This window comes from Eretmochelys imbricata, chromosome 14 (assembly GCF_965152235.1).
Source record: "Eretmochelys imbricata isolate rEreImb1 chromosome 14, rEreImb1.hap1, whole genome shotgun sequence".
In the NCBI taxonomy this organism is placed as follows: Eukaryota; Metazoa; Chordata; order Testudines; family Cheloniidae; genus Eretmochelys; species Eretmochelys imbricata.
This window is the reverse complement of record NC_135585.1, coordinates 50,865,959-50,889,972: the sequence shown is the minus strand read 5'-3', so window position 1 is coordinate 50,889,972 and position 24,014 is coordinate 50,865,959. Positions and strand designations below refer to the sequence as shown.

General features: G+C 46.1%; 2 protein-coding genes across 3 annotated transcripts in view; both read left to right on the top strand.

Annotated features, from left to right (window-relative positions):
- Positions 1-24,014, top strand: part of LOC144274626 (uncharacterized) — a 223,107-nt gene that overhangs the window by 133,008 nt on the left and 66,085 nt on the right. The window lies entirely within an intron of this gene.
- Positions 1,071-23,680, top strand: LOC144274291 (E3 ubiquitin-protein ligase TRIM39-like). Of its 2 annotated transcripts, XM_077832991.1 has the most exons (7): positions 1,071-1,859; positions 3,398-3,493; positions 7,564-7,794; positions 8,858-8,880; positions 10,220-10,335; positions 12,307-12,336; positions 22,080-23,680. In XM_077832991.1, the coding sequence occupies exons 1-7, from the start codon at positions 1,440-1,442 to the stop codon at positions 22,592-22,594; spliced, it is 1,431 nt and encodes a 476-aa protein (XP_077689117.1). In that variant the 5' UTR covers positions 1,071-1,439; the 3' UTR covers positions 22,595-23,680. The 2 variants fall into 2 exon arrangements, with proteins under 2 accessions (XP_077689117.1, XP_077689118.1); XM_077832992.1 differs by lacking the exon at positions 12,307-12,336.

The following is a 24,014-nucleotide window of genomic DNA, read 5'->3' as shown; positions in this document are numbered from 1 at the left end:
TGTATCTGTTTGTCTGTAGTGGGGCCTGCAGAACTCCTTGTAAATTAGGTGTAAATTATCTAATAGTGGACTCTTTGGTAGGGCTTTTAGGGTATGTCTACACAGATTAAAAGACCTCTGGCACCTGACCAAGGTCAGCTGACTCAGGATCATGGGGCTCAGGCTGAGGGGCTAAAAATCTCTGTGTAGACATTCGGGTTTGGGCTGGTGCCCGAGCCAAACATCGACCCAGCAACTTTTCATCCCCCGAGCATGAGCCTGGTGATCTGGACTCAGTTGACCTGGGGCACCTGATCTGGACTCAGTTGACCTGGGGCACCTGTGGGCTTCTTTATCTCTGTGTAGACATACCCGTATAGGGCTGGTTTGAAAAAAAGTAGTAAGCATTTTTGGGGGGAAAAAACCAACCAACCAAAAGCTTTTGAATGAATCAGTATAAAAACTGTGTTGGACAAGCTTGAATTTTGGTTCCATTTGAAATTTCTTCCAGGGTTTGGACAAAACTTGTTTCAGTTTTTGTTTCATACTGAAAACATTCACTTTGGTTTGTGCGTGAATGGTCATTTCATTCACGAAGCTCTCTCCGCACCCCCTTCAGCTCCGGATAAAAGGGCTCTGCACAGCCAAACCTGAGCTGTCCTAGCAATCGGTCGTCATAAGGAAACAAGACGTGTGTTAGCTCAAGACACAAGGAGGGAGAAGTTTGCTGCTTCCCTGCTGTCTGGAAGGGGAGCACTTGCTCCCGCTGGGATGAGTTTAACCTACTTTCTGCCTCCAAGACAGCACCAGCTCGGGGGACAGAGAGGAGAGCCTGTACTGCAGACACCACCAAAGAGATACAGTTCGCTTCCCGCTGCCGGGACCGATCGCTCCTGCCCGACCTCCCTTGGGTCCCCCAAATAAACCAGTTGTGCGACAGGTCCATTGCATCATGCTCGATCCCAGGGGTTCTCAAACTGGGGGTTGTGATCCTTCAGGGGGGTTAGACGGGGGTCAACTCCCCCTGAGCGCCCATTAAATTAAATTAACTCCCCATTTTTAATTGATATGGGGGCGGGGGGGGGGTCACACTTAGAGGCTTGCTGTGTGAACCAATACAAAAAGTTTGAAAATCACTTCTAGTCGATCCCTTCCGCAGTGTGTTGGCTGTGATCCCAGGTGTGCTCTTCCCCCAGACGGATTTACACTGCTTTGGTCCTGTATCTTGCAGTCCCCGGCAGAGACAAGGCGGGCGAGGTAATATCTTTGATTGGACCAACTTCTGTTCCGTCAGCGAGACAAACTTGGGAGCTGTCACCAGGAAGCTGCAGTTCTGAACCATGACTCAACTCCACAAAGCCTGTTTACAGGAAGGGAAACTCCCCTTTCTCGTTCAAGGGTCAACACATTTCAGGGAACAGGGAAGTGAAATTAAACTGCTCTTCTGCCTGGGATGAGCCATGGCTGCTGCTGCAAAGGCAAGGCAAAGCCTCCAGGATGAAGCTTCTTGTTCCATCTGCCTGGAGTATTTTAATGATCCGGTGACTATAGACTGTGGGCACAATTTCTGCCAAGCCTGCATCACCCAGTGCTGGGAGGGCTCAGATAAAGACTTCTCCTGCCCTCAGTGCAGAACGGCCTTTCCCCAGAGAAACCTCAGGCCGAACAGGCAGTTGGCCAACATGGTAGAAATAGCCAAGCAGCTACATTTGCAATCGACAAAAGATGCCGGAGCCGGGAGAGCGTGTGAGAAACACCAGGAGGCTCTGAAACTCTTCTGTCGAGAGGATCAGTCCCCCATCTGCGTGGTGTGTGACAGGTCCAAGGAGCACAGGGCTCACACAGTGGTTCCTGCAGAGGAGGCCGCCCAGGAGTACAAGGTAGGAAGGAATCATTGTCCAGCACAACTGTCTGATATGACCACGCCTCATTGTGTGTGCTCTTCTGTGCAGCGGGCACAGACCAGGGGGAGAAGGGGCAGGGCCAACTTTAAATGGCGTTGTGCCCTCAGGATTCTGGGCTGGACAGAGACCCCTGGCATATTTTAGAGCAGTAGTTCTCCACCGGGGGTACCCGTCCCCCTGGGGGCACGCAGAGATCTTGAGTTTTCGACTGAATTAAAGTGTTCATGGAAAGCAGGTGCTTTGTGCAAGAATGTTGGGTTTTTCCTCAGGGGGGAAAGGTTTTTGTTCAAAACTATTTCAGTTTTTGCTAAAAAATATTAGATGTTTTTCTTGTTGTTTTTTTTTTTTAATGAAAATTTTCCACAGTGGGGGAAAAGTCGTTTTCTGGCCAGATCTCATTTCATGTACCTTTATTAGTTGTTAACTACATAACTGCAACATTCTTTCTTTTTCATGTTTAATAAGTTACTGGCATGCTCTTAACCGGAACTTCACCTTAGCAAAGTCTTTCGCCTGGGAGTTTGGTTACTTTGCATCAGTGACAGATAAGGCTGTGACCTGCTAAAGAAGACCTATGAAAAGAATCTTAAATGTGTATATCATACTTAATGTTCCTAGTTCTGCCCAGACAAGAGACAGCTGCTGATTTTACACCTTAAGACCTGATCTTGCAGGGATCCATTGCTTAGCTCTGTATTCCCATCATAGTGCCTGGACTGTAAGTTCTATGCTAATCTCAAAGAGATACTGCACGGAATCTCACCCATAATTTTAAATTTTGATAAATATTTTTGTTGCTGTTTTTATTATCTTAAACTGGCTGGGAGGAGGAGGCGTTCTGACTGGGGGTCATGTAGCTGTTCGTGAAAATTCATTTTCAAATTCTTTTCTTGCGAAATGTCATTAAGTTTTGTGTACGTCCACAATCAAGTGCGATATTTAGTTTTATTCTAAACTGTGGATTTTAATACCCCATCCTATATTTACAATAATGTCTCTAGAGCCTAATATTCCTGTCTATTTAACTTGATTGGAGCATGCAGTTTGACTTAACTTTCTGTCTGTCAAATACATGTATATAATAATTGTTATTTTGCTATTGAATGCATGGCTGACAGATGTGACGTCTTCTTCTATCCAGGGTGACATATGAACTTTGCTGGACAAAGCAGATTATCTTTATTCATATATAATTTCTGATGTGTATATACATTTATATACATTATACGGGGGGGGAGGGATAGCTCAGTGGTTTGAGCATTGGCCTGCTAAACCCAGGGTTGTGAGTTCAATCCTTGAGGGGGCCATTTAGGGATCTGGGGCAAAAATTGGGGATTGGCCCTGCTTTGAGCAGGGGTTGGACTAGATGACCTCCTGAGGTCCCTTCCAACCTTGATATTCTATGATTCTGAAGGACAGAGCTTGTGAGTGTTTTATAACCGAGTTAATAATTGTGAACCTATAAATAACGCTGAAAAATACCCTCAGGTGCAAGTAACTTTTCTTTTCTCTAGGGACAAATTAGGAGTCGTTTGGAGATGTTGAAGAAGGAGATGGAAGGCATTGCTGCACTGAAATTGAATGGGGAAATAACAAGCCAGGAGCTGCTGGTACTTACTCATTAGCAAATGAACCTATGTGATGACTCTGTACGACTCCAGTGGTATTCAGAGTAATGTGCGATGCTCTATAATGTATTATCACTTATTTATGTGTAGCTCTGTAACACTTCTGCCAGTCACAGTTGGGTGCCTCTAAGAGGCAATACTTCCCCTCTCACAAGCACAAAGTCTCAGTGTAGCAAAAAAACTTTTAATAAAAGGAGGAAAATAATGCAGCATTAATTTTGGGAAACACCGCAAACAGGGTTTATAAACCTAAACCATGAGCAAAAGACCTACCACCAAGGAAGTTGGGCAGTGTCCTTTTCCCCTCAGGTTCTTAAGTCTAGTAACCCAAAAGTCCCTTTAACTGTCCCTTTTCTGCACCCCACTCACAGTTGCTGTCCTTGGACAGTGCAGGCCCAGAGTTCAGAAGTGTATCTGCAGAGTTCACCTCCCACCCTGCGGGGGGTGGGAGGAGGCACCTTACTCACTCCACTGCTCAAGTACTCATTCACCGCCACTCTCTACAGGGCTCTGCTCTGGCACTCTCAGCTAGCTGCCCTGCCAGCTGCATCTCTCCACCAGCTGCCCTGCTGGCCATTTGCCATGACTCTCCGCCAGCTGCCCTGCTGACTGCTCACCACACCTCTCCACCAGCTACTGTGCTGGAAGTACCAAGATGCCTTCAGGGCCCCCCACTTAACATAGGTCTTAGTGATTTCAGCTGTTAGTGCAGGGAGCCTCACTGATGATGCACACTGGGCACAGTCTCTTGCATCAGAGACACTGTACCAAAGCAGGGCTAATACTTAGACCTAGGTATCAGAGATTTCAGCTCTGTAGTGTGTAACAAGACTCTCAATTGAGTCTAAATTACCTCTGTTATTACACAGTGGAGAGCTGCAGAGTCAAATGGTATCTGGGGCCCTTACACAAGGCCCACACCCTCTCTCCCACTCACTGGGCTTTGGAACCCATGTTCCCAGCTTAGCGAATGCTGTTCAGTTGAGGGTGAGTCCCTCAATCGGAAAATGCGAAGTACAGCTCTGCTGCCCTTGATTCACACAGCAAGGATAACAACCCTTTATTACTCCTGCCCCAATAACAAGGAGACTTGGGCTCCCACAACAGCCAAACGTGACCATTTGGGCAAGCAATCCCATCATGCTAAGCACCTAGGCAAGGTGGGTGTGCCCATGCGAATGAGATCAGCTCCACCCCTTGTCTATTTAGACTCAGATTTTCAAGATAGCTACTGTCTCTCACTGAGGGCGGCAGAACCGAGTGGTGGGAAGGGAGACTAGCACCCCCACAATGGAGATAATATGGGGCTCTGCCCCCATATGAACTCATGAGAGGGGAGAGAGGACAGCGCAGGACCCAGATGGGCAGAGGAGCAGGAAGCAGGACAAAGAGGGGCTAGAACATTCCCGTGAAGCAGGTAGGAACCTCCAGGACCCTCCATCCCAGCCTGCAACCGGCTGTGTCTCCACTCCTCTGCCTCCCGAGTCTCAGTACATCCCTCTCTCCCCCCACTGTCCCTCCAACCCACAATCTCTCGCCGTGTGTTTGTACAGCATCTAGTGTGATCTCAGTTGGAGCTTCTGTAGGGTTGCCCGTGTTGGTGGGACTTGTTCCTGGAGGTTTCATCCCATGATGTAATCTTCAATTAAAAATTAATCTTTAATTCCTGGAGACTCTGGGACTGTTAACCCCCACACCTCTGAGCACTATCCTAATACAACTCATAATAATATGGCCCTGATCTAAAACCTACAGAAGTCAATACAAGTCTTTCCAATGACTTTAGTGGTCTTTGGATCGTGCCTTGGAAATGCTGATAAAGCTCATCAGGAAACATTTAGTTTACACCAGCAGGGTCTGCATGGACCAATTAATGTGTAACGCATTAGTTCATTATGGGAAATCACTCCGTGTAGATAAGCCCTTAGGCCATGTCTATGCTACACCTTAGCACCATAGTGTAGACGCATCTTACATCGATGGAAGGTTTTTTTCCACCCATGTCGTTAATCCACCTCTCCGTGAGTCAGCGGCTAGCTCAGTGGAAGAATTCTTCCATCAAATTAGCTGTGTCTACATCCTAACCACAGCACTCAGGGAGCGACATTTTTCACCACCCTCAGAGATGTAGCTAGGTCAAGCTAATTTTTACATGCAGACCAGGTCTTATTGATTTAATTACCTAAGCCCCATTTTCAGTACTGATTGAGGCACTCATTGACTTTCAGTTAGAATTTTGGACTCAATTTTTAAAAGCGGTTAACGATTTTAGTTGTGTCCTTTTTTGGACTGTGACAAATTTTGTGCACCATAGTTGACCTAACCACTGGATACAGACGTGGCTATCGGTTGAAATCACGATGGGGGATGGAGCTGACACCCCTAGCAAGCCTTCCTGCCTCTTGAAACAGGGTTAATGAACTTGGGGAAGATATAAGCAGAGACAAAAAGGCATTTTGTTATCCATAACAAGGCACACTAGCCACAATAGGGTACAGTGCAACTGAAGGCTCAGTAGAATACAGCACCCTTCAATTCAGGGGTGCTGAAACAATTTGTACAGTGGGAGTGCTGACAGCCATTGAACCAAACCTGTAAATCCTGGATATGATGGGAACCACTTCAGCACTCCCTGCACCCCTACTTCCAGCACCTTTGCGTTGATCCTTTGAAAGCTGTGCCTTCCTAGCGCAGAAGGCTACAGCTGCTGGAGACTTAAGCCCGGTCTACACTACAGACCTATATCAGTATAACTATGTCACTCAGGGGTGTGAAAAATCCGACCTACCTGTGCAGACAGCGCAATGTCGACGGGAGAGCGTCTCCCGCCGACTTAGCTCCCGCCTCTTGAGGAGGTGGATTAACTACTCCGACAGGAGAGCTCTCTCCCGTCGGCTTAGAGTGTCTTCTTTAAAGCGCTACAGTGGTGCAGCTGCATCGGTGCAGCATTTTAAGTATAGATCTGCCCTTAATGTGAGTGAGAAACCTGTTTAGACAAAGAGCAGCAACTTCCTGAAATGACGTTTTAGCCACTAAAAGCCTATTTTGTTGTGTTTTCCTTGTAACCACAATCTGTCCCTTCTAGTCTTACTCATTAGCACTTAAGTCTCAATTCTTTGTTCGCAAACGTACCCATGTTTCATTATAAAACCATCTCAGGGCTGTATATAAAGCTGAAGGGTAAAATCCACAGCTAACCTAGCAGGCTGGTGTGTATGAGCGAACTCGATAATTTTTGTGAGGTGCCAGTGATGGGAGATGGTTTCGGGGATACACAGAACTGGAAACACTGTTGGTGTTGCCATACAAAAGTGGTCCCCAGACTGTGGGGGCGTGCCCCCCTAAGGGGGCGCAGAGGAATGTCCGAGAGGTTGTGGCAGCCTGGGCCAGCCCCCCTCCCCAGGTGCAGGAGGGAGGGAGCGCCACCCAGCCCCGCTCTGTCCCCAGTTCCATTCCAGCCCCAGCTCCAGCTCCTCTCCTGGCTTAGCATTGCCAGATGCCTGGTTTTTGACTGGAAGGCCAGTCGGAAACGGGACCTGGCACTATCCGGTCAGCACTGCTGACTGGACACTAAAAGTCCGGTTACTCGCAGTAACCAGCCTCCGCCACCGGGGACCAGGAAGAGCAGCAGCTGCTGCTGGAGCCTGGAGGAGCACTCAGGGAAGTCTCCGGCTAGAGAGGTATCGATGCCTCACCTATCCTGCCCCGAGCGTGGCTTCCCCTCCCCCATCCTGCCCCACTCACCCTCCCATGCCCCACCCTGGCTCTTGCGGGGTCACGGACCAAGTAAGTGGGGGGGAATTGAAGGAGTAACCAGACTGGTGGCAGGTAGGGTGAGGCCATCGTGCTCTGAGCAGGCTGCTGGTATGAGGGCTTTGAACCAAAGACGGACAGCACAGAGACACCCAAGGTTACAGGGCAGGTGGTGAAAGAGCCCCTTGCTGGTCTGGGTGAACCCCCAAAGCGCCACAGACTCCTTTGGAAATGTTATTGTGTATGGGCCGTCACATGTTTCTCTCCACCCTTTACCTGCTTGTGTCTGCTCATCGCAGCAACAGACGGAGAGCGAGAGGATGAAGATTCTGTCGGAATTTGAGAAACTCCATCTGTTTCTAGAGGAGAAAGAATTGCTCCTGTTGGCCCAGCTGGAAGTGCTGGACAAGGAGATATTGAAGAGGCAGGATGAATTCACCACCAGGCTCATGCAGGAGAAAACTCGTCTCGGGACCCTGATCAGTGAGATGGAGGGGAAGTGCCGGCAGCCACCAAGTGAATTCCTGCAGGTGAGACTATGTGAGAGGTACCCCAGAGCCCTTAGTAAACATGTCCCTGACTCTTTGCTATCGAAGTCCAAGTTCACAATACACCGCATTGCAGAAACATACATTATTTTATTCATTGAGGTCCTGATGGTACAAGGTGCTCAACACACTGGTTCTTTGATTAAACAAAGCAGTTAAACACATGAGTTTTTCCATTACTTTCGTAGATTTTATGCCCAGGAGGGATCATTTGGATCAGTTTGTCTGATCTCCTTCATTACGGGCCAGAGAATTTCACCCAGAGATTCCTGTATGTAGCTCATCGCTCTTGCTTGACTTAGAGTGTATTTTTTAGAAAGACGTCCAGTCTTGATTTAAAGGTCGCAAGTAATGGACAATCCGAGAATCTATGATTGCTCAGATTAATAGACTGCAGACAGGGCCAAGTCAATAGCTCAGGTGAGGCTTACCTGACCTAATGTGACATCAGAGAGAACTCAACCAATCATCTTCCTTTCTCTCCAGCTAATTTGCATGCTATACTTCTATTGGTTGGAATGAGTCCGTGTCATGAGGGACACATTTCAAGAGTTCTCATTGGCAGATTAGCCCACAGCTGGATGCTAACCTGTTGTGATGCCGTGCATAACTCATGTCAACATGTGTCTTTTTTCCCCTCTAGTGGCTGTACAGGTTTATACATATACAGATTTATGAGTCTTCCACTGCGTGCCAGCTAAGGGACCTGGGAGTAAAAGTTTTAAAAGGGACCTAAGGGATGGATCCTCAAAAGTATTTAGACTTCTAAACTCCCCTTAATTTCAGTGGGAGTTAGGTGCCGAAAGCCCTTTGAGGATCTGGACCCAAGTCCCATTTTCAAAAGTCCCTCAGGCATTTTGGACCCTAAATCCCATAGACTTTCAATGAGGCTCCGAATCCTATGTGCCATGGGGCTAGATTTTCAAAGGTTTTTAGGCACCCAGAGGGATTTTCAAATAAGCAAATTAGATACCTCAGAGCAAGAGGGATCTCCAGTATATGGTGTGTGGGACTGAACTCCCTTTTCTTTCTCTCTCCTCTCTAGGACATCAGAAGCACCTTGAGCAGGTACATGGCTCCTTCTCACTCCCCCTCACACTTGAGCCTGCTGGGAAGGTGTTGGGTAAAGGACAAAGCTCCCTGCAGCTCCTAATCTACCTCCAACCCCAGAATTCTGAGCTGTCTTATGTTTCCCCAGTGTCCAGAATGCAGATTCAACTGCAGATACACTATGAATTATCCACTTCTCTGATGGTCTGGATGCCTCAGGAGATCAGAGACGGAATATGGGCTATTCACTTACCTACCTTTACCAGTTAAGGTAGCACAGGCTACCTAGCTAACAAACAACTAGCTGTCTAGTCAATAGCTACCTACCAGTATCTACCTAGGGGTGTTGTCTGCTGCCCATGACCCGAGTAACTTCTGAGTCAATGATTGCAAAACTCCACCTAGGTCAGTAATGGCGTGAAGTCATTTCCATCTGAGGACTGGTCAGTGCCCTGGTTATCCTTTCTGTTAAGCACAGTCTGCATGTTCACGGCTGTGCCTGTCAATTTGGTGCATGTCCCAGTGAATTTAAAACGTGCCATGAGACAAGGGTGTCGTACTTATCCTCATAAATACATGACTCCTCACTCCTGTTTGAAAGGGGTCAGTGGGTCTCACTCCACCTTCTTCCAGGATGGGCAGTCCCCCCCTCACAAAAGCCCTTCATGCCCCTATTGTCAACAATTTCAGCAGAGCAGCCAATGACTGAACGGAGCTGGAAAGGTTCTGTCACCTTGACAGATGTACCTCGCTACCCTCCAGGCATACATGACCCTATGGGGTGGTGGGTTGGAGAATGTCACTGAGCCAGTTCTTTGGCTCATTAGGGAACTGAAAGGCCAGATCCCGCACTGGTGTAAATCAGCAAAACTCCGTTAGTGTCATCAGAGCCAGATTCCCAGCTTGTATAATTAGCCGTAACTCCATTAAAGTCATTTCAGCCAGACCCCCCCGCTACTGGGGTATGTTGACCATGACTCCATTGCAGTCAATGGGAGCAGATCCCCAGCTGGTGCAAATCAAAGTCAATCCCCAGCTGGTAAAAATGAGCATTACTTCAATGGAGTTAATGGAACAATGCCAATTAACATCAGTTATAGATCTGAACCTAAGTCTCGACAGCCTGTCAGTTTATCGCCTTCCATTAGAACTAAATTCACTTTAAGAAAAAAGTAGAGCTGGGTGATTTGGGTGGCGTTTTTTTAAAAGAATTTCTTTGAAATTTTGAAATTTCGGATTTAGAAAAAAAGGGATTTTTTAAATCAAAAAAGTCTGATAATTCTTCCTCACCCACTACATTTTTATTGTTGTTGAAATCAGTTAACAATGACTAACAACAGGCTATTTTTCTCCCTAGATACGAGACAGGGAAGTTTCAGAGTCCACCATCCCTTCCTCTGGAACTGAAAAGGAGAGTCAAGGAATTCTCTCAGAAGCACACACTTCTGGAGCACGCTCTGAGTAAATTTAAAGGTAATAAACTCTGGGGCCGTTCTTGGCTATGATTTAAAATATTGATTTACTTGTATAGGGATCAAAGCCCCATTGCTGTAGATGTTGTGCACACATATAATGAAAAGATGTCTCCAGAGAGCTCAGAGTCTTGTCACTAGCTTACAGGTTATGCATGATCTACCTTATAGAAACCCATGAGAACCGTGGCCACCGGTTTGGGTCACTTATCTTTCCTGCCTCATATTTACAAAAGGATAATAACTTTCCTATCTCACCGGGGCAAAGGGGAGGAGGTGATGCTTAAGACAAATTTTCCAACGTTTTTTTTTTCCTATAGGAGTTAGGTACCCAGTTCCCCTAAACCACTTTGAAAATTGAAGCCCAAGTAGCTAGTGGTTTGCAAAGCACTGTACAGATACCAAAATTCATTAGATTGTGGCGCCTGGTAGCCCCACGTTCCCCAGCTTATCTGGATGATTTCCCCTTGCAAAGCAATTATCTATTGGCAACAATGCTCGGATCCATCCCAGCATAGGCAACTAGGGAGCAGAGCAAGGCCAGATATAGTTGTTGTTTTTTTTATACCCCTCCCGCCATGGAAATTTTCAGCAAAACCAAAAATGTTTGCAGTAACATTTTCCCTGGAAAAAATTGATTTTTCAGACCCTCCCCCACCCCCAAAAAATCGAACAAAATTATTTCAGTCAAATAACTAAATATTTAAATTTGGAAATATTGCTGCAATGTTTCATGGGAACTGTAGTTTAGGTGACACAGGCTCCCATTCTCCCCTATGGCTTGGGCTCCCTGATTGGATTACATTTCCCATGACCCACCACAGTCTTCTCCTGAGGAAGGTATGCTAGGCATCATGGAGTCCCTGACTGTGGTGCATCCTGGGTGATGTAGTCCAGTTCAAGAGCCTGTCCCATAAAGGAGAATGGGAACATGAGCAAACCAAATTACAATTCCCATGAGGCACCAGGGCAGCATTTTTGGCCAAAATCTTTTCAGTTTTCAGGTGTTCAGACTGTCAACAAATAAATTGAACATTTCTGTGGAAAGTTGCCACTTTTTGTGAAAAATTTCCATTTAGTCGAAAATCTAATGTTTAAGCTGAAAAGTAGTTTGGGATGGAAAATTTTTGACCAGCCTTACTGGGGGGGTGAGTATGCTCTGTGCAGCTCGTCACTGCTAGAGGGAGAACATGTCTCTGACTCTGAGAGGAGATGCTAGTTCTGTGTGCTCAGTGTGTAGCAGGTCCTACCTGTTGAGATCAGCCCGGTAAAAGCTCATATAAAACAAGCCACTTCCCAGGGAGGGTGGATTCCTGCGTCTCGAGACAAGGAAGAAATTTCTGTATCCATGCGGGAGCTCTGCAAAGCAAAGCAAACTCACTCTGGGTCCAGTTTCCAAAGCCCTGGGCCTGCTGCCACGGCTATAAGGGCTTTTTCCACTTTGTCCTCTTGTCAGTGGAGGGGAGGAGGGCTCAGGGCTCCGGCCATTGGGAGAGGCCTCAGGAGGAAGGGGCAGGGCTGGGGGCTAGCTGCCCTGAAGGGGGGGTGGTTTACCCACCCATGTGCACAGGGCAAAGATTTCTGATAGCAGAGGGCTCTTTCATCTAGCAAAGGCAGGATGAGAGTCGACGGCTGCAAACTGAAGGTAGACCAATTCAGCCTGGCTATAATGCACGCATTTTTAACAGCGATAATAATTGACCACTGAGGCCCACCTACCTGTGGACATTGTGGATTCTCCATCGCTTGGAAGTTTTTAAATTAAGACTGGGTGTCTCTTTCCAAAAGATTGTAGCCAGAAATTACTGACTTCATGCAGGGTCACTGGGTGAAATTTTGCTGACCTGTGTTATGCAGGAGGCCCGACTGCCCATTTTGGTCCCTGATCCAAAAATCTACAATAGGCATCTCTCCCCAGTCAGAACAACCGAGATTTCACCTCTTCCACCTTTTTTTTTCCCCTCCCTTCTAGAGTCTCTGTCTGAACCAAAGCTGGACAAAGGTAAATTTCTGGAGCTAATGGGGAATCTCGTTTCAGTTGAGCTGACTCAGGGGAAGCTGATGAGGGGAACCTTCCTATAATGATGAAGTTGTATACATGTATGGATCCATAGGTGCTCACTCTGTGGGTGCTCTGGGGCTGAAGCACCCATGAAAAAAAAATAGCAGCCCTGTGATCGGCCCCTCCTCCCCCTGAGCCTCCCTCCCACCGCAGATCAGCTGTTAGTGGCGTGCAAGAGGTGCTGGGGGAGGAGCGGGGGGCAGGGTGCACTCGCGGGAGGGGGAGGAACGGGATGGGAAGAGGCAGGGTGGAGGTGGAGCGTGGGCGGGAAGATGTGGGGTGGAAGCTTGGGGGAAGGGGTGGAGTGGGGGTGGGGCTTGGGGCAAAGCAGGGGTCGAACACCCCTCGGCAATTCCCAAAGTCGGCACCTGTGTATGGATCTCTGTTTATTGATCATCTTTCTCCCACTCAATGAGAGATGGGAGATGAACACAGATTCCCTTTTATTAGTAGCATTACGGTACCCCATAGAGGCCCCACCCAAGAACGAGGGCCCCATTGTGCTAGGTTCTGTACATACCCTTCATGCCTTGTCTACCCTGTGCTATTGAAGTCCTCAAATTGTAGTTTAAAGACCTCAAGGAGCAGAGAATCCTCCAGCAAGTGACCCGTGCCCCATGCTACAGAGGAAGGCGAAAAACCTCCAGGGCCTCTTCCAATCTGCCCTGGAGGAAAATTCCTTCCCGACCCCAAATATGGCGATCAGCTAAACCCTGAGCATATGGGCAAGATTCATCAGCCAGATACTACAGAAAATTCTTTCCCAGGTAACTTGGATCTTACCCCATCTAAAACCCATCACAGGCCATTGGGCCTATTTAGCATGAATATTTAATTACCAAAACCATGTTATCCCATCATACCATCTCCTCCATAAACTTATCGAGTTTAATCTTAAAGCAAGATAGATCTTTTGCCCCCACTACTTCCTTCGGAAGGCTATTCCAAAACTTCACTCCTCTGATGGTTAGAAACCTTCGTCTAATTTCTAATCTAAATTTCCTAGTGGCCAGTTTATATCCATTTGTTCTTGTGTCCACATTGGTACTGAGTTTAAATAATTCCTCTCCCTCTCTGGTATTTATCCCTCTGATATATTTATAGAGAGCAATCATATCTCCCCTCAGCCTTCTTTTAGTTAGGCTAAACAAGCCAAGCTCCCTGAGTCTCCTTTCATAAGACAAGTTTTCCATTCCTCGGATCATCCTAGTAGCCCTTCTCTGTACCTGTTCCAGTTTGAATTCATCCTTCTTAAACATGGGAGACCAGAACTGCACACAGTACTCCAGGTGAGGTCTCACCAGTGCCTTATATAACGGTACTAAAACCTCCTTATCCCTACTGGAAATACCTCTCCTGATGCATCCCAAGACGACATTAGCTTTTTTCACAGCCATATCACATTGGCAGCTCATAGTCATCCTATGATCAACCAATACTCCAAGGTCCTTTTCCTCCTCCGTTACTTCTAGTTGATGCGTCCCTAGCTTATAACTAAAATTCTTGTTATTAATCCCTAAATGCATGACCTTACACTTCTCACTATTAAATTTCATCCTATTCCTATTACTCCAGTTTACAAGGTCATCCAGATCCTCCTGTAGGGTATCCCTGTCCTTCTCTAAATTAGCAATACCTCCCAGCTTTGTATCATCTGCAAACTTTAGTAGCACACTCCCACTTTTTGTGCCCAGGTCAGTAATAAAAAGATTAAATAAGATTGGTCCCAAAACCGATCCCTGAGGAACTCCACTGGTAACCTCCCTCCAACTTGACAGTTCACCTTTCAGTAGGACCCGTTGTAGTCTCCCCTTTAACCAATTCCCTATCCACCTTTCAATATTCCTATTGATGCCCATCTTATCCAATTTAACTAATAATTCCCCATGTGGCACCGTATCAAACGCCTTACTAAAATCTAAGTAAATTAGATCCACTGCATTTCCTTTATCTAAAAAATCTGTTACTTTCTCAAAGAAGGAGATCAGGTTGGTTTGGCACGATCTACCTTTTGTAAAACCATGTTGTATTTTGTCCCATTTACCATTGACTTCAATGTCCTTAACTACCTTCTCCTTCAAAATTTTTTCCAAGACCTTGCATACTACAGATGTCAAACTAACAGGCCTATAATTACTTGGATCACTTTTTTTCCCTTTCTTAAAAATAGGAACTATGTTAGCAATCCTCCAATCATACGGTACAACCCCTGAGTTTACAGATTCATTAAAAATTCTTGCTAATGGGCTTGCAATTTCTTGTGCCAATTCTTTTAATATTCTTGGATGAAGATTATCTGGGCCCCCCGATTTAGTCCCATTAAGCTGTTTGAGTTTCGCTTCTACCTCAGATATGGTGATGTCTACCTCCATATCCTCATTCCCATTTATCATGCTACCATTATCCCTAAGATCCTCTTTAGTCTTATTAAAGACTGAGGCAAAGTATTTGTTTAGATATTGGGCCATGCCTAGATTATCCTTGACCTCCACTCCATCCTCAGTTTTTAGCGGTCCCACTTCTTCTTTCTTTGTTTTCTTCCTATTTATATGACTATAGAACCTTTTACTATTGGTTTTAATTCCCTTTGCAAGGTCCAACTCTACTTGACTTTTAGCCTGTCTCACTTTATCCCTACATATTCTGACCTCAATAAGGTAGCTTGCCTTACTGATCCCTCCCTTCTTCCACTCCCTATATGCTTTCTGCTTTTTCTTAATTACCTCTCTAAGATGCTTGCTCATCCAGCTTGGTCTACAACTCCTGCCTATGAATTTTTTCCCCTTTCTTGGGATGCAGGCTTCCGATAGCTTCTGCAGCTTTAATTTAAAATAATCCCAGGCCTCCTCTACCTTTAAACCCATAAATTCTTCAGTCCAATCCACTTCCCTAACTAATTTCCTTAATTTTTGAAAGTCAGCCCTTTTGAAATCAAAAACCTTAGTTGCAGATTTATTTTTGTTAATCCTTCCATTCAGTTTGAACTGAATTAGCTCATGATCACTTGAGCCAAGATTATCCCCTACAACCATTTCCTCTATGAGGTCCTCATTACTCACCAAGACCAAATCTAAAATAGCATCCCCTCTAGTCGGTTCAGCAACTACTTGCTGAAGGAATCCATCAGCTATCGCATCTAGGAAAATCTGAGCCCTATTATTATTACTAGCACTCGTCCTCCAGTCTATATCTGGGAAGTTAAAGTCTCCCATGATTCACACAGTTTCCATTAGTATTTACTTTATTAAAAACAGCGGTGTTTAGAGAATGTGTAGCTGCATGCAGCGGTGAAAGGCTCTGGCGGAGGGAAGGCCGCAGGGAAAGGCTCTGGCAGTGGGAAGGCCGCAGGGAAAGGCTCTGGCGGAGGGAAGGCCGCAGGGAAAGGCTCTGGCGGAGGGAAGGCCGCAGGGAAAGGCTCTGGCGGAGGGAAGGCCGCAGGGAAAGGCTCTGGCGGAGGGAAGGCCGCAGGGAAAGGCTCTGGCAGTGGGAAGGCCGCAGGGAAAGGCTCTGGCGGAGGGAAGGCCGCAGGGAAAGGCTCTGGCGGAGGGAAGGCCGCAGGGAAAGGCTCTGGCAGTGGGAAGGCTACGGGACACTAAGTTGCTAAAAGAAAAGGAGGACTTGTGGCACCTTAGAGACTAACCAATTTATTTGAGCATGAGCTTTCGTGAGCTACAGCTCACTTCATCGGATGCATACCGTGGAAACTGCAGCAGACATTATATACACACAGAGATCATGAAACAATACCTCCTCCCACCCCACTCTCCTGCTGGTAATAGCTTATCTAAAGTGATCATCAAGTTGGGCCATTTCCAGCACAAATCCAGGTTTTCTCACCCTCCGCCCCCCCCCCCCCCACACAAACTCACTCTCCTGCTGGTAATAGCCCATCCAAAGTGACCACTCTCTTCACAATGTGCATGATAATCAAGGTGGGCCATTTCCTGCACAAATCCAGGTTCTCTCACCCCCCTCCAAAAACTATACACACAAACTCACTATCCTGCTGGTAATAGCTCATCCAAAGTGACCACTCTCCCTACAATGTGCATGATAATCAAGGTGGGCCATTTCCAGCATAAATCCAGGTTTTCTCACCCCCCACCCCCATACACACACAAACTTACTCTCCTGCTGGTAATAGCTCATCCAAAGTGACCACTCTCCCTACAATGTGCATGGTAATCAAGGTGGGCCATGTCCAGCACAAATCCAGGCTTTCTCACCCCCCCTCCCTTTTTTTTTTTTCCCGGGGACACACACACACACACACACAAACTCACTCTCTCTCCTGCTGCCAATAGCTCATCCAGACTGACCACTCTCCAAGTTTAAATCCAAGTTTAACCAGAACGTCGGGGGAGGGGGGGTAGGAAAAAACAAGGGGAAATAGGCTACCTTGCATAATGACTTAGCCACTCCCAGTCTCTATTTAAGCCTAAATTAATAGTATCCAATTTGCAAATGAATTCCAATTCAGCAGTTTCTCGCTGGAGTCTGGATTTGAAGTTTTTTTGTTTTAAGATAGTGACCTTCATGTCTGTGATTGCGTGACCAGAGAGATTGAAGTGTTCTCCGACTGGTTTATGAATGTTATAATTCTTGAGATCTGATTTGTGTCCATTTATTCTTTTACGTAGAGACTGTCCAGTTTGACCAATGTCCATGGCAGAGGGGCATTGCTGGCACATGATGGCATATATCACATTGGTGGATGTGCAGGTGAACGAGCCTCTGATAGTGTGGCTGATGTTATTAGGCCCTGTGATGGTGTCCCCTGAATAGATATGTGGGCACAATTGGCAACGGGCTTTGTTGCAAGGATAAGTTCCTGGGTTAGTGGTTCTGTTGTGTGGTGTGTGGTTGTTGGTGAGTATTTGCTTCAGGTTGCGGGGCTGTCTGTAGGCAAGGACTGGCCTGTCTCCCAAGATTTGTGAGAGTGTTGGGTCATCCTTTAGGATAGGTTGTAGATCCTTAATAATGCGTTGGAGGGGTTTTAGTTGGGGGCTGAAGGTGACGGCTAGTGGCGTTCTGTTATTTTCTTTGTTAGGCCTGTCCTGTAGTAGGTGACTTCTGGGAACTCTTCTGGCTCTATCAATCTGTTTCTTCACTTCCGCAGGTGGGTATTGTAGTTGTAAGAATGCTTGACAGAGATCTTGTAGGTGTTTGTCTCTGTCTGAGGGGTTGGAGCAGATGCGGTTGTATCGCAGAGCTTCGCTGTAGACGATGGATCGTGTGGTGTCGTCAGGGTGAAAGCTGGAGGCATGTAGGTAGGAATAGCGGTCAGTAGGTTTCCGGTATAGGGTGGTGTTTATGTGACCATTGTTTATTAGCACTGTACAGTGTAGACATGGGGGGCGCTGGTTGGACACATAGAGACTCATGTAGGGTGTATCCCCTGGGTGTATCTGGCGTGTCTGTATTCAAGTCACCTAAGCTGTGTCTCCCCATCTGCACGGCTACGTATACCCAGACTCTACGCTTCACTGCAGGTGTAGACATAGCCATAGAGAAAAACAGTCTCTGCCCCAAAGAGCTCATAGTCTGGGGCCTGGTGTACACCCAAAATTTAGGTTGAGCTAGCGACGTTGCTCAGGGATGTGAAAAATCCACACCCCTTAAGGGTGCAGTTAAGCTGCCTGGTCTTCTTCCATCAATCTAGCAGGGAGGTGTATTAACTACATCTATGGAAAAACCCCTTCCATCACTGTAATGTGTCTCCAGTACGACATTACAGCAGGGTAGCTGCAATGCTGCGACTGTGTCACTGTAGTGCAGACAAGCCCTAAAACAAGGGCTTTCAAAGAGGCCTAAAGGGGTTAGGCACCCAGATCTGTTTGGAAACCTCAGCCCCCTGGATGAGACTGACAAAGAATAGGAAGGGAAGAAGGAAAAGATACAGACAGGGGAATTGACTGGAGCTCGTCAGAAAATGGATTTTCCATCCCATGAAGAAAGTTGGGATTATGGGGGAAAAATTGTCCTGAATCAGGATGAAAAGCAGGATTTTATTATTAATATGATTTTGTTTTTTGTGAAATGAAATTCCGGGAAAAAAATCACTGGGGGGATCAACTGAAACGTTTCGATTCAATACGTTTGAAATGTTTCATTTTGATCTTGACCCGTTCTTTATTTCATTTATTTCAAATATAAAATGACAAATATTTTGAAACAAAAAGTGGCTTTGAAATGCAAAATGAAAACTTTTTGTTCTGAAAACGTTGAGATGGGTCATGTTGACATTTCCAGACCTTTTATTTTTTTCCCCCAAAACAAAACTTAATAAAAATTAAACCAGTTAAATTTTTAAAAATGAATCAGGATGAAAAGCAATTTTTAAAAATGACATTGCAGAAACAAAAATATTCATTTTGGGTCAGTTGAAGTGTTTTGTTTCAATACATTTGAAATGTTTCATTTTGTGTTTGACCCATTTTATTTTATTTTAATATAAAAGGGAGAACAAGAAGTAATTTCAAAATGAAAAATCAAAACTTTTTGTTTTGAAAATGTTGAAATGGGATATTTCCAGCCCCCTACTTTTCCCTCCCCAAAACAAAATTTCATCAAAATCAATACAATTTTAAAAAGTTCAATTTACTCAAAATGGAATTTTCTGACAGAAAACTATTTCAAGGAAAATTTTCCAACCGGTTCTAGAAGTGACTTTCCCAAGGTCACGCAGTTGGTCAGTGGCAGAGATAGAAATAGTACCCCGGATTCTTGACTCTGATCCAGTACCCTTGCCACTAGTTCATGCTGCCTTGCACTTGACAGAGGTGCGGGGATCAAACAAGTTAAGTAATCCTAAATACCATTTAGCTTTATCAACATTGTCTGACTAGAAAGAGCTTTGCTGGTTTCTTTGCATTTATGTCTGCCCTATTTTACATGAAATGAATCTGCAGTTATGTTTGTTAACAACAGAAATATCTTCGTAACGTTGACAGCAGCTACATTTAAAGTGTTTCACTTTTTCTCCTACTAGTGACTCTATCTGGAGTTGGGGCAGGGACTTCGGGGAAGGGATTGGAATGGGGGTGGGAGGGGGCGGGCAGGGGTGGAGTTGGGGCGGGGCCAGGGATAGAGGGGGGTCGAGCCAGTTGGACAAAGGTAAATTTTGGGGACTGATGGTGTAATTGAGTACTGTATTATACCTAGGCTAAAAACAAAAACAAAACAAAAAGAAACCTTTAAGATGGGGTTAATTTGGGATAAAAAAAAAAACATTACAGGGATGTTGCAATGATCCCCAAACCAACTATTATAAACCCAGGAAATTCAGAGTTAATCCTAATCCTCCTTCCCTATTTAAAACTTTTTCCCAACCCAACCCCATTTCATTCTCCTCTGTCTAAATCAATGGGTGGGGATTTAGGAGAAGGGGGAGTTTGAAATTCCACCTGAAAAGGGGACTCTAGTTTTGGGCATTTAAGAAGTGATATAAGATCCTAAAGAGCTAGTCAGTACAGTCAGTGAATCACACCATTTCTCAAACACCATTCTGCTCTAAGCAAGAAAGCCCCATGGTTTCCTCCAGGAACTCATGAATTCTCTTAACTGGTCAGATGAATGGACTCTCTAGTCCAGTATCCAATTGGACCAGTGGTCCATCTGGTCCTGTATCCAGTCTCTGATTAAAGCTGCTGGTAGTGGCTACCGAGGAAGGCTGCCAACCCTACTCCACAGTGGAAATTTGGAATAAGATGCCCATAGGGAAAAATGACTTCCTGACCCCCATCCCCATCAGTTAGTGGTTGGCTTATGCTTGAGACAACAGGATTTATATCTCTTGTACATCTCATGGGTCAGTAACTGGTTGAAAGATAGGAAACAAAGAGTAGGAATAAACGGTCAGTTTTCACAATGGAGAGAGGTAAACAGCGGAGTCCCTCAAGGATATGTACTGGGACCGGTGCTGTTCAACATAGTCATAAATTATCTGGAAAAAGGGCAAACAATGAGGTGGCAAAGTTTTCAGATGATACAAAACTAGTCAAGATAGTTACGTCCAAAGCTAACCGCGAAGCGTTACAAAGGGATCTCACAAAACTGGGTGACTGGGCAACAAAATGGCAGATGAACTTTAATGGTGATAAATGCAAAATAATGCACATTGGAAAACATAATCCTAACTATACACACAAACTGATGGTGTCTGTATTAGCTGTTAACACTCAAGAGAGAGATCTTGGAGTCATTGTGGCTAGTTCTCTGGAAACATCAGCTCAAGGTGCAGCGACAGTCAAAAAAGCGAACAGAATGTTGGGAATCATTAAGAAAGGGATAAATAATAAAACAGAAAATATCATAATGCCACTATATAAATCCATGGTATGCCCACACCTTAAATACTGCATGTAGTTCTGATTGCCCCATCTCAAAAGAAATACATTGGAATTGAAAAAGGTTCAGAAAAGAGCAACAAAAATGATGAGGGGTATGGAACAGCTACCAGACAAGGAGACATTAATAAGACTGGGACTGTTCAGCTTAGAAAAGAGATGACTAAGGGGGGATATGATAGAGGTCTACAAAATCATGACTGGTGTGGGGAAAGTGAACGGGGAAGAGTTATTTACCCCTTCATATAACACAAGAACCAGGGGTCACCTGATGAAAATAATAACCAGCGGGTTTAAAACAAGAAAAAGAAAGTACTTCTTCAGACAAGGCACAGCCAACCTGTGGAACTATTGCCGGGAGATGTTGTGAAGACCAAAAGTAAAACTGGGTTCAAAAAAGAATTAGATACATTCCTGGAGGATAGGTCCATCAATGGCTGTTAGCCAAGATGATCAGGAATGCAACCCACATGCCCTGGGTGTCCCTAAGCCTTTGACTGCCAGAAGCTGGGACTGGACAACAGAGGATTGATCACTCAATCATTTTTTCCATTCTGTTCATTCCCTCTGAAGCACGTCGCATTGGCCACTGCCGGCAGACAGGCACTGGGCTAGATGGACCATTGGACTGACCCAGTCTGGCCACTTTTATGTTCTTAGGTACATTTTTTAGTGACAGAGGGGAGGCCTTGCAATCAGTGGCAGTTCTCTATCTGTAATGTGATAATTTTTGAAGACCATGTCCAATCAGTTCTAAAATTTCAGGGAATCTTCCGGGCATCGATGGGAAGAACCCTACTGATTTTGATGGCAGTCAAAAAACCCAAACACCAGAAAATCCTGATTTCCGCTCAGGGCCCATTTGGTACTGCAGGCCGAGGAGCATTGTGACATCAGAAGTATTTCAGCCCGTCATCATTCACGCTCTCCAGTTCCTTTGCAGTCCCATTGGTTGAAATGAGTCAGCAAATGAGGTCACAATGGTACAACTTGGGCTCTTCTGCCAGTAGCATCCAATGGGCGCTGTCAAGGGGAAGTTGTGAAAAGGAAGCTGATAAACCAGCAAAGAGAAGAAGGGGAACAGTTTAGATGCCTTAACAGTAAAATGTAGTTTGGGTGGCAGGACCTTGCTACGGACTCAGGAATAGACACTCCGGCTCCTCCCACCACCTGCTGGCTGAGCCTACATCAGTGATAAAGTTGGTGACCTGCCAGTTATCTCATCTTGTGCAGCTGAAGGTTTTCCTTTTCCATTAAAGGCAGGAATTTTCAAAGGGATTTAAGGGAGTGCCCCTAACACTCTAATTCTCTCTTCCCTCCCCACCCAACCCCCAGCACACGTGACCCTGGATCCAGACACGGCTCATCCTCATCTCATCCTGTCTGAGGATGGGACAAGCGTGAGATGGGGACCTGCACGGCAGGACGTGCCCGACAACTTCAGAAGATTTGATCCTGTTCCCTGTGTGCTGGGCTGTGAGGGGTTCACCGCGGGGAGACATTGGTGGGAGGTGGAGGTGGACGGGAGCAGCTGGGCCGTGGGGGTGGCCAGAGAGTCTGTGAGGAGAAAGGGAGGGGTCAGCCTGGAGCCAGAGGAGGGGATCTGGGCTGTGGGGCAGCTGAACCCAATTCAGTATGTGGCTCTCACTTCTCCTTGGACAAGCCTGCCACTGGATAGGAGACCCAGGAAGGTCAGGGTCGCCCTGGACTGCAAAAGGCGGCAGGTGGCATTTTTCAATGCTGAGAACAACACTCAGATCTTCACTTTCACTGAAGTCGCTTTTGCTGGGAGAATCTTCCCGTTCTGCTGGGTGGCAGACGAAAGCTCCCAGGTCAAAATGTGTCACTGAGCTGCGAGATCAAGTACCCCTCCCCGCCACCCCCCGGGGCCTGGATCTGGCATCTGCTCCCTAGAATCTCAGCACAGCCAGCTGGTGAAATTCTGGTCTGTCCGACCCAGCTTCTAACATTCGCTTCACAGCAGTATCTGACTGCCCACGCCACCTCTTACTGGAGCCCAGAGAGAGCGCAGTTTCTCTAATGTCTGCAGACAGTTCATAGCGCAGACAGATCATGACCCCCTATACTGCAGCATACAGGGGTCAGAGCGAGGGGACAAATCCCTCCCTGGATGAGTGGGAGAGGATCTTTTCTAAGAGGAGAGAGATCAGAGGGATTAGAGGTGGGGGAAACAAAGAGTAACTGGAGAGGATGTTTATAGAAGGAAATATGAGAGGAAAATGTACAGGAGGAAAAGGGATGAGGAAGAATATAAACTCTTTGGAGCAGGGACTGTCTTTCGCTGTGTGTCCGTGCAGCGCCCTGCACAACGGGGCCCTGATCTAAGCTGGGGCAGGGACGGTCTCTCACTGTGTGTCTGGGCAGCACTTGGCACAATGGGGCCCTGATCTCAGTTGGGGTTATCCTAATACATGTAATAGGCAATGATAGCTACACAAGAAACATTGAGAATCATTCAGAGGATTCATAGACTTGGGGTAGAATTTTCAGAAGTGCCTAAATCCCATTTTCAAAGGAGATGAGTGACTCTTGAGAACCCACGACTCAATGGAAGTCGACGGGACTCTAGCTTTGAAGTCACTTCGGTGCTTTTGAAAATATTAGGTACCATTCTAAACACCCATCCCATTACTACATCAGCAGTGATTTAAGTGGGGGGTCTGTGCAGGCCCATGGCACCACTCATGTAGATTGTGGGTGTTGCAGGATGGGAGCCTTTCTTGGCTTCAGAAGGTGGAAATCGCCAAAGGATTGTCCCACGTTCCCTGGTTAGGTGAGATCAAACGGCAGCTTTCTCTGTTGTCCTTGCTGCTCACGCAAATGTTCAGCGTTCAAAGCCAACTTGTGTTTATTGTAGGATTCGCATTTACCTAAGTAAGAATAAAATCCATATTTTTAAATACCCTTATTTTGTATTGTGCTTCCTCTCCCCCTATCTATATTATTGAGCATTTGTGGGGAGGAAACATAAATATAGTTCACCAGAGGGGACTGTGACATGAACACCAATGGGGAACACAGCAAACTCAGCAAGGATTGGTGGGTGGAATATGTGGCGGGGGGGGGGGGGGGGCGGGTGTTCTGAGCAAAAGTTTGACTTTTCATCCAAAAACGAAGTTTCAGCAGCTGAAAAGCCCCTGAACATTTGGTTTTCCACTGAACATTTTCAGCTTCAATTGAACGTATTCAGGGGGTTGGTTTCCCAATAAACAACTGAAAATTTCCGAGGAGAGCAGACCCTTTTTGTCA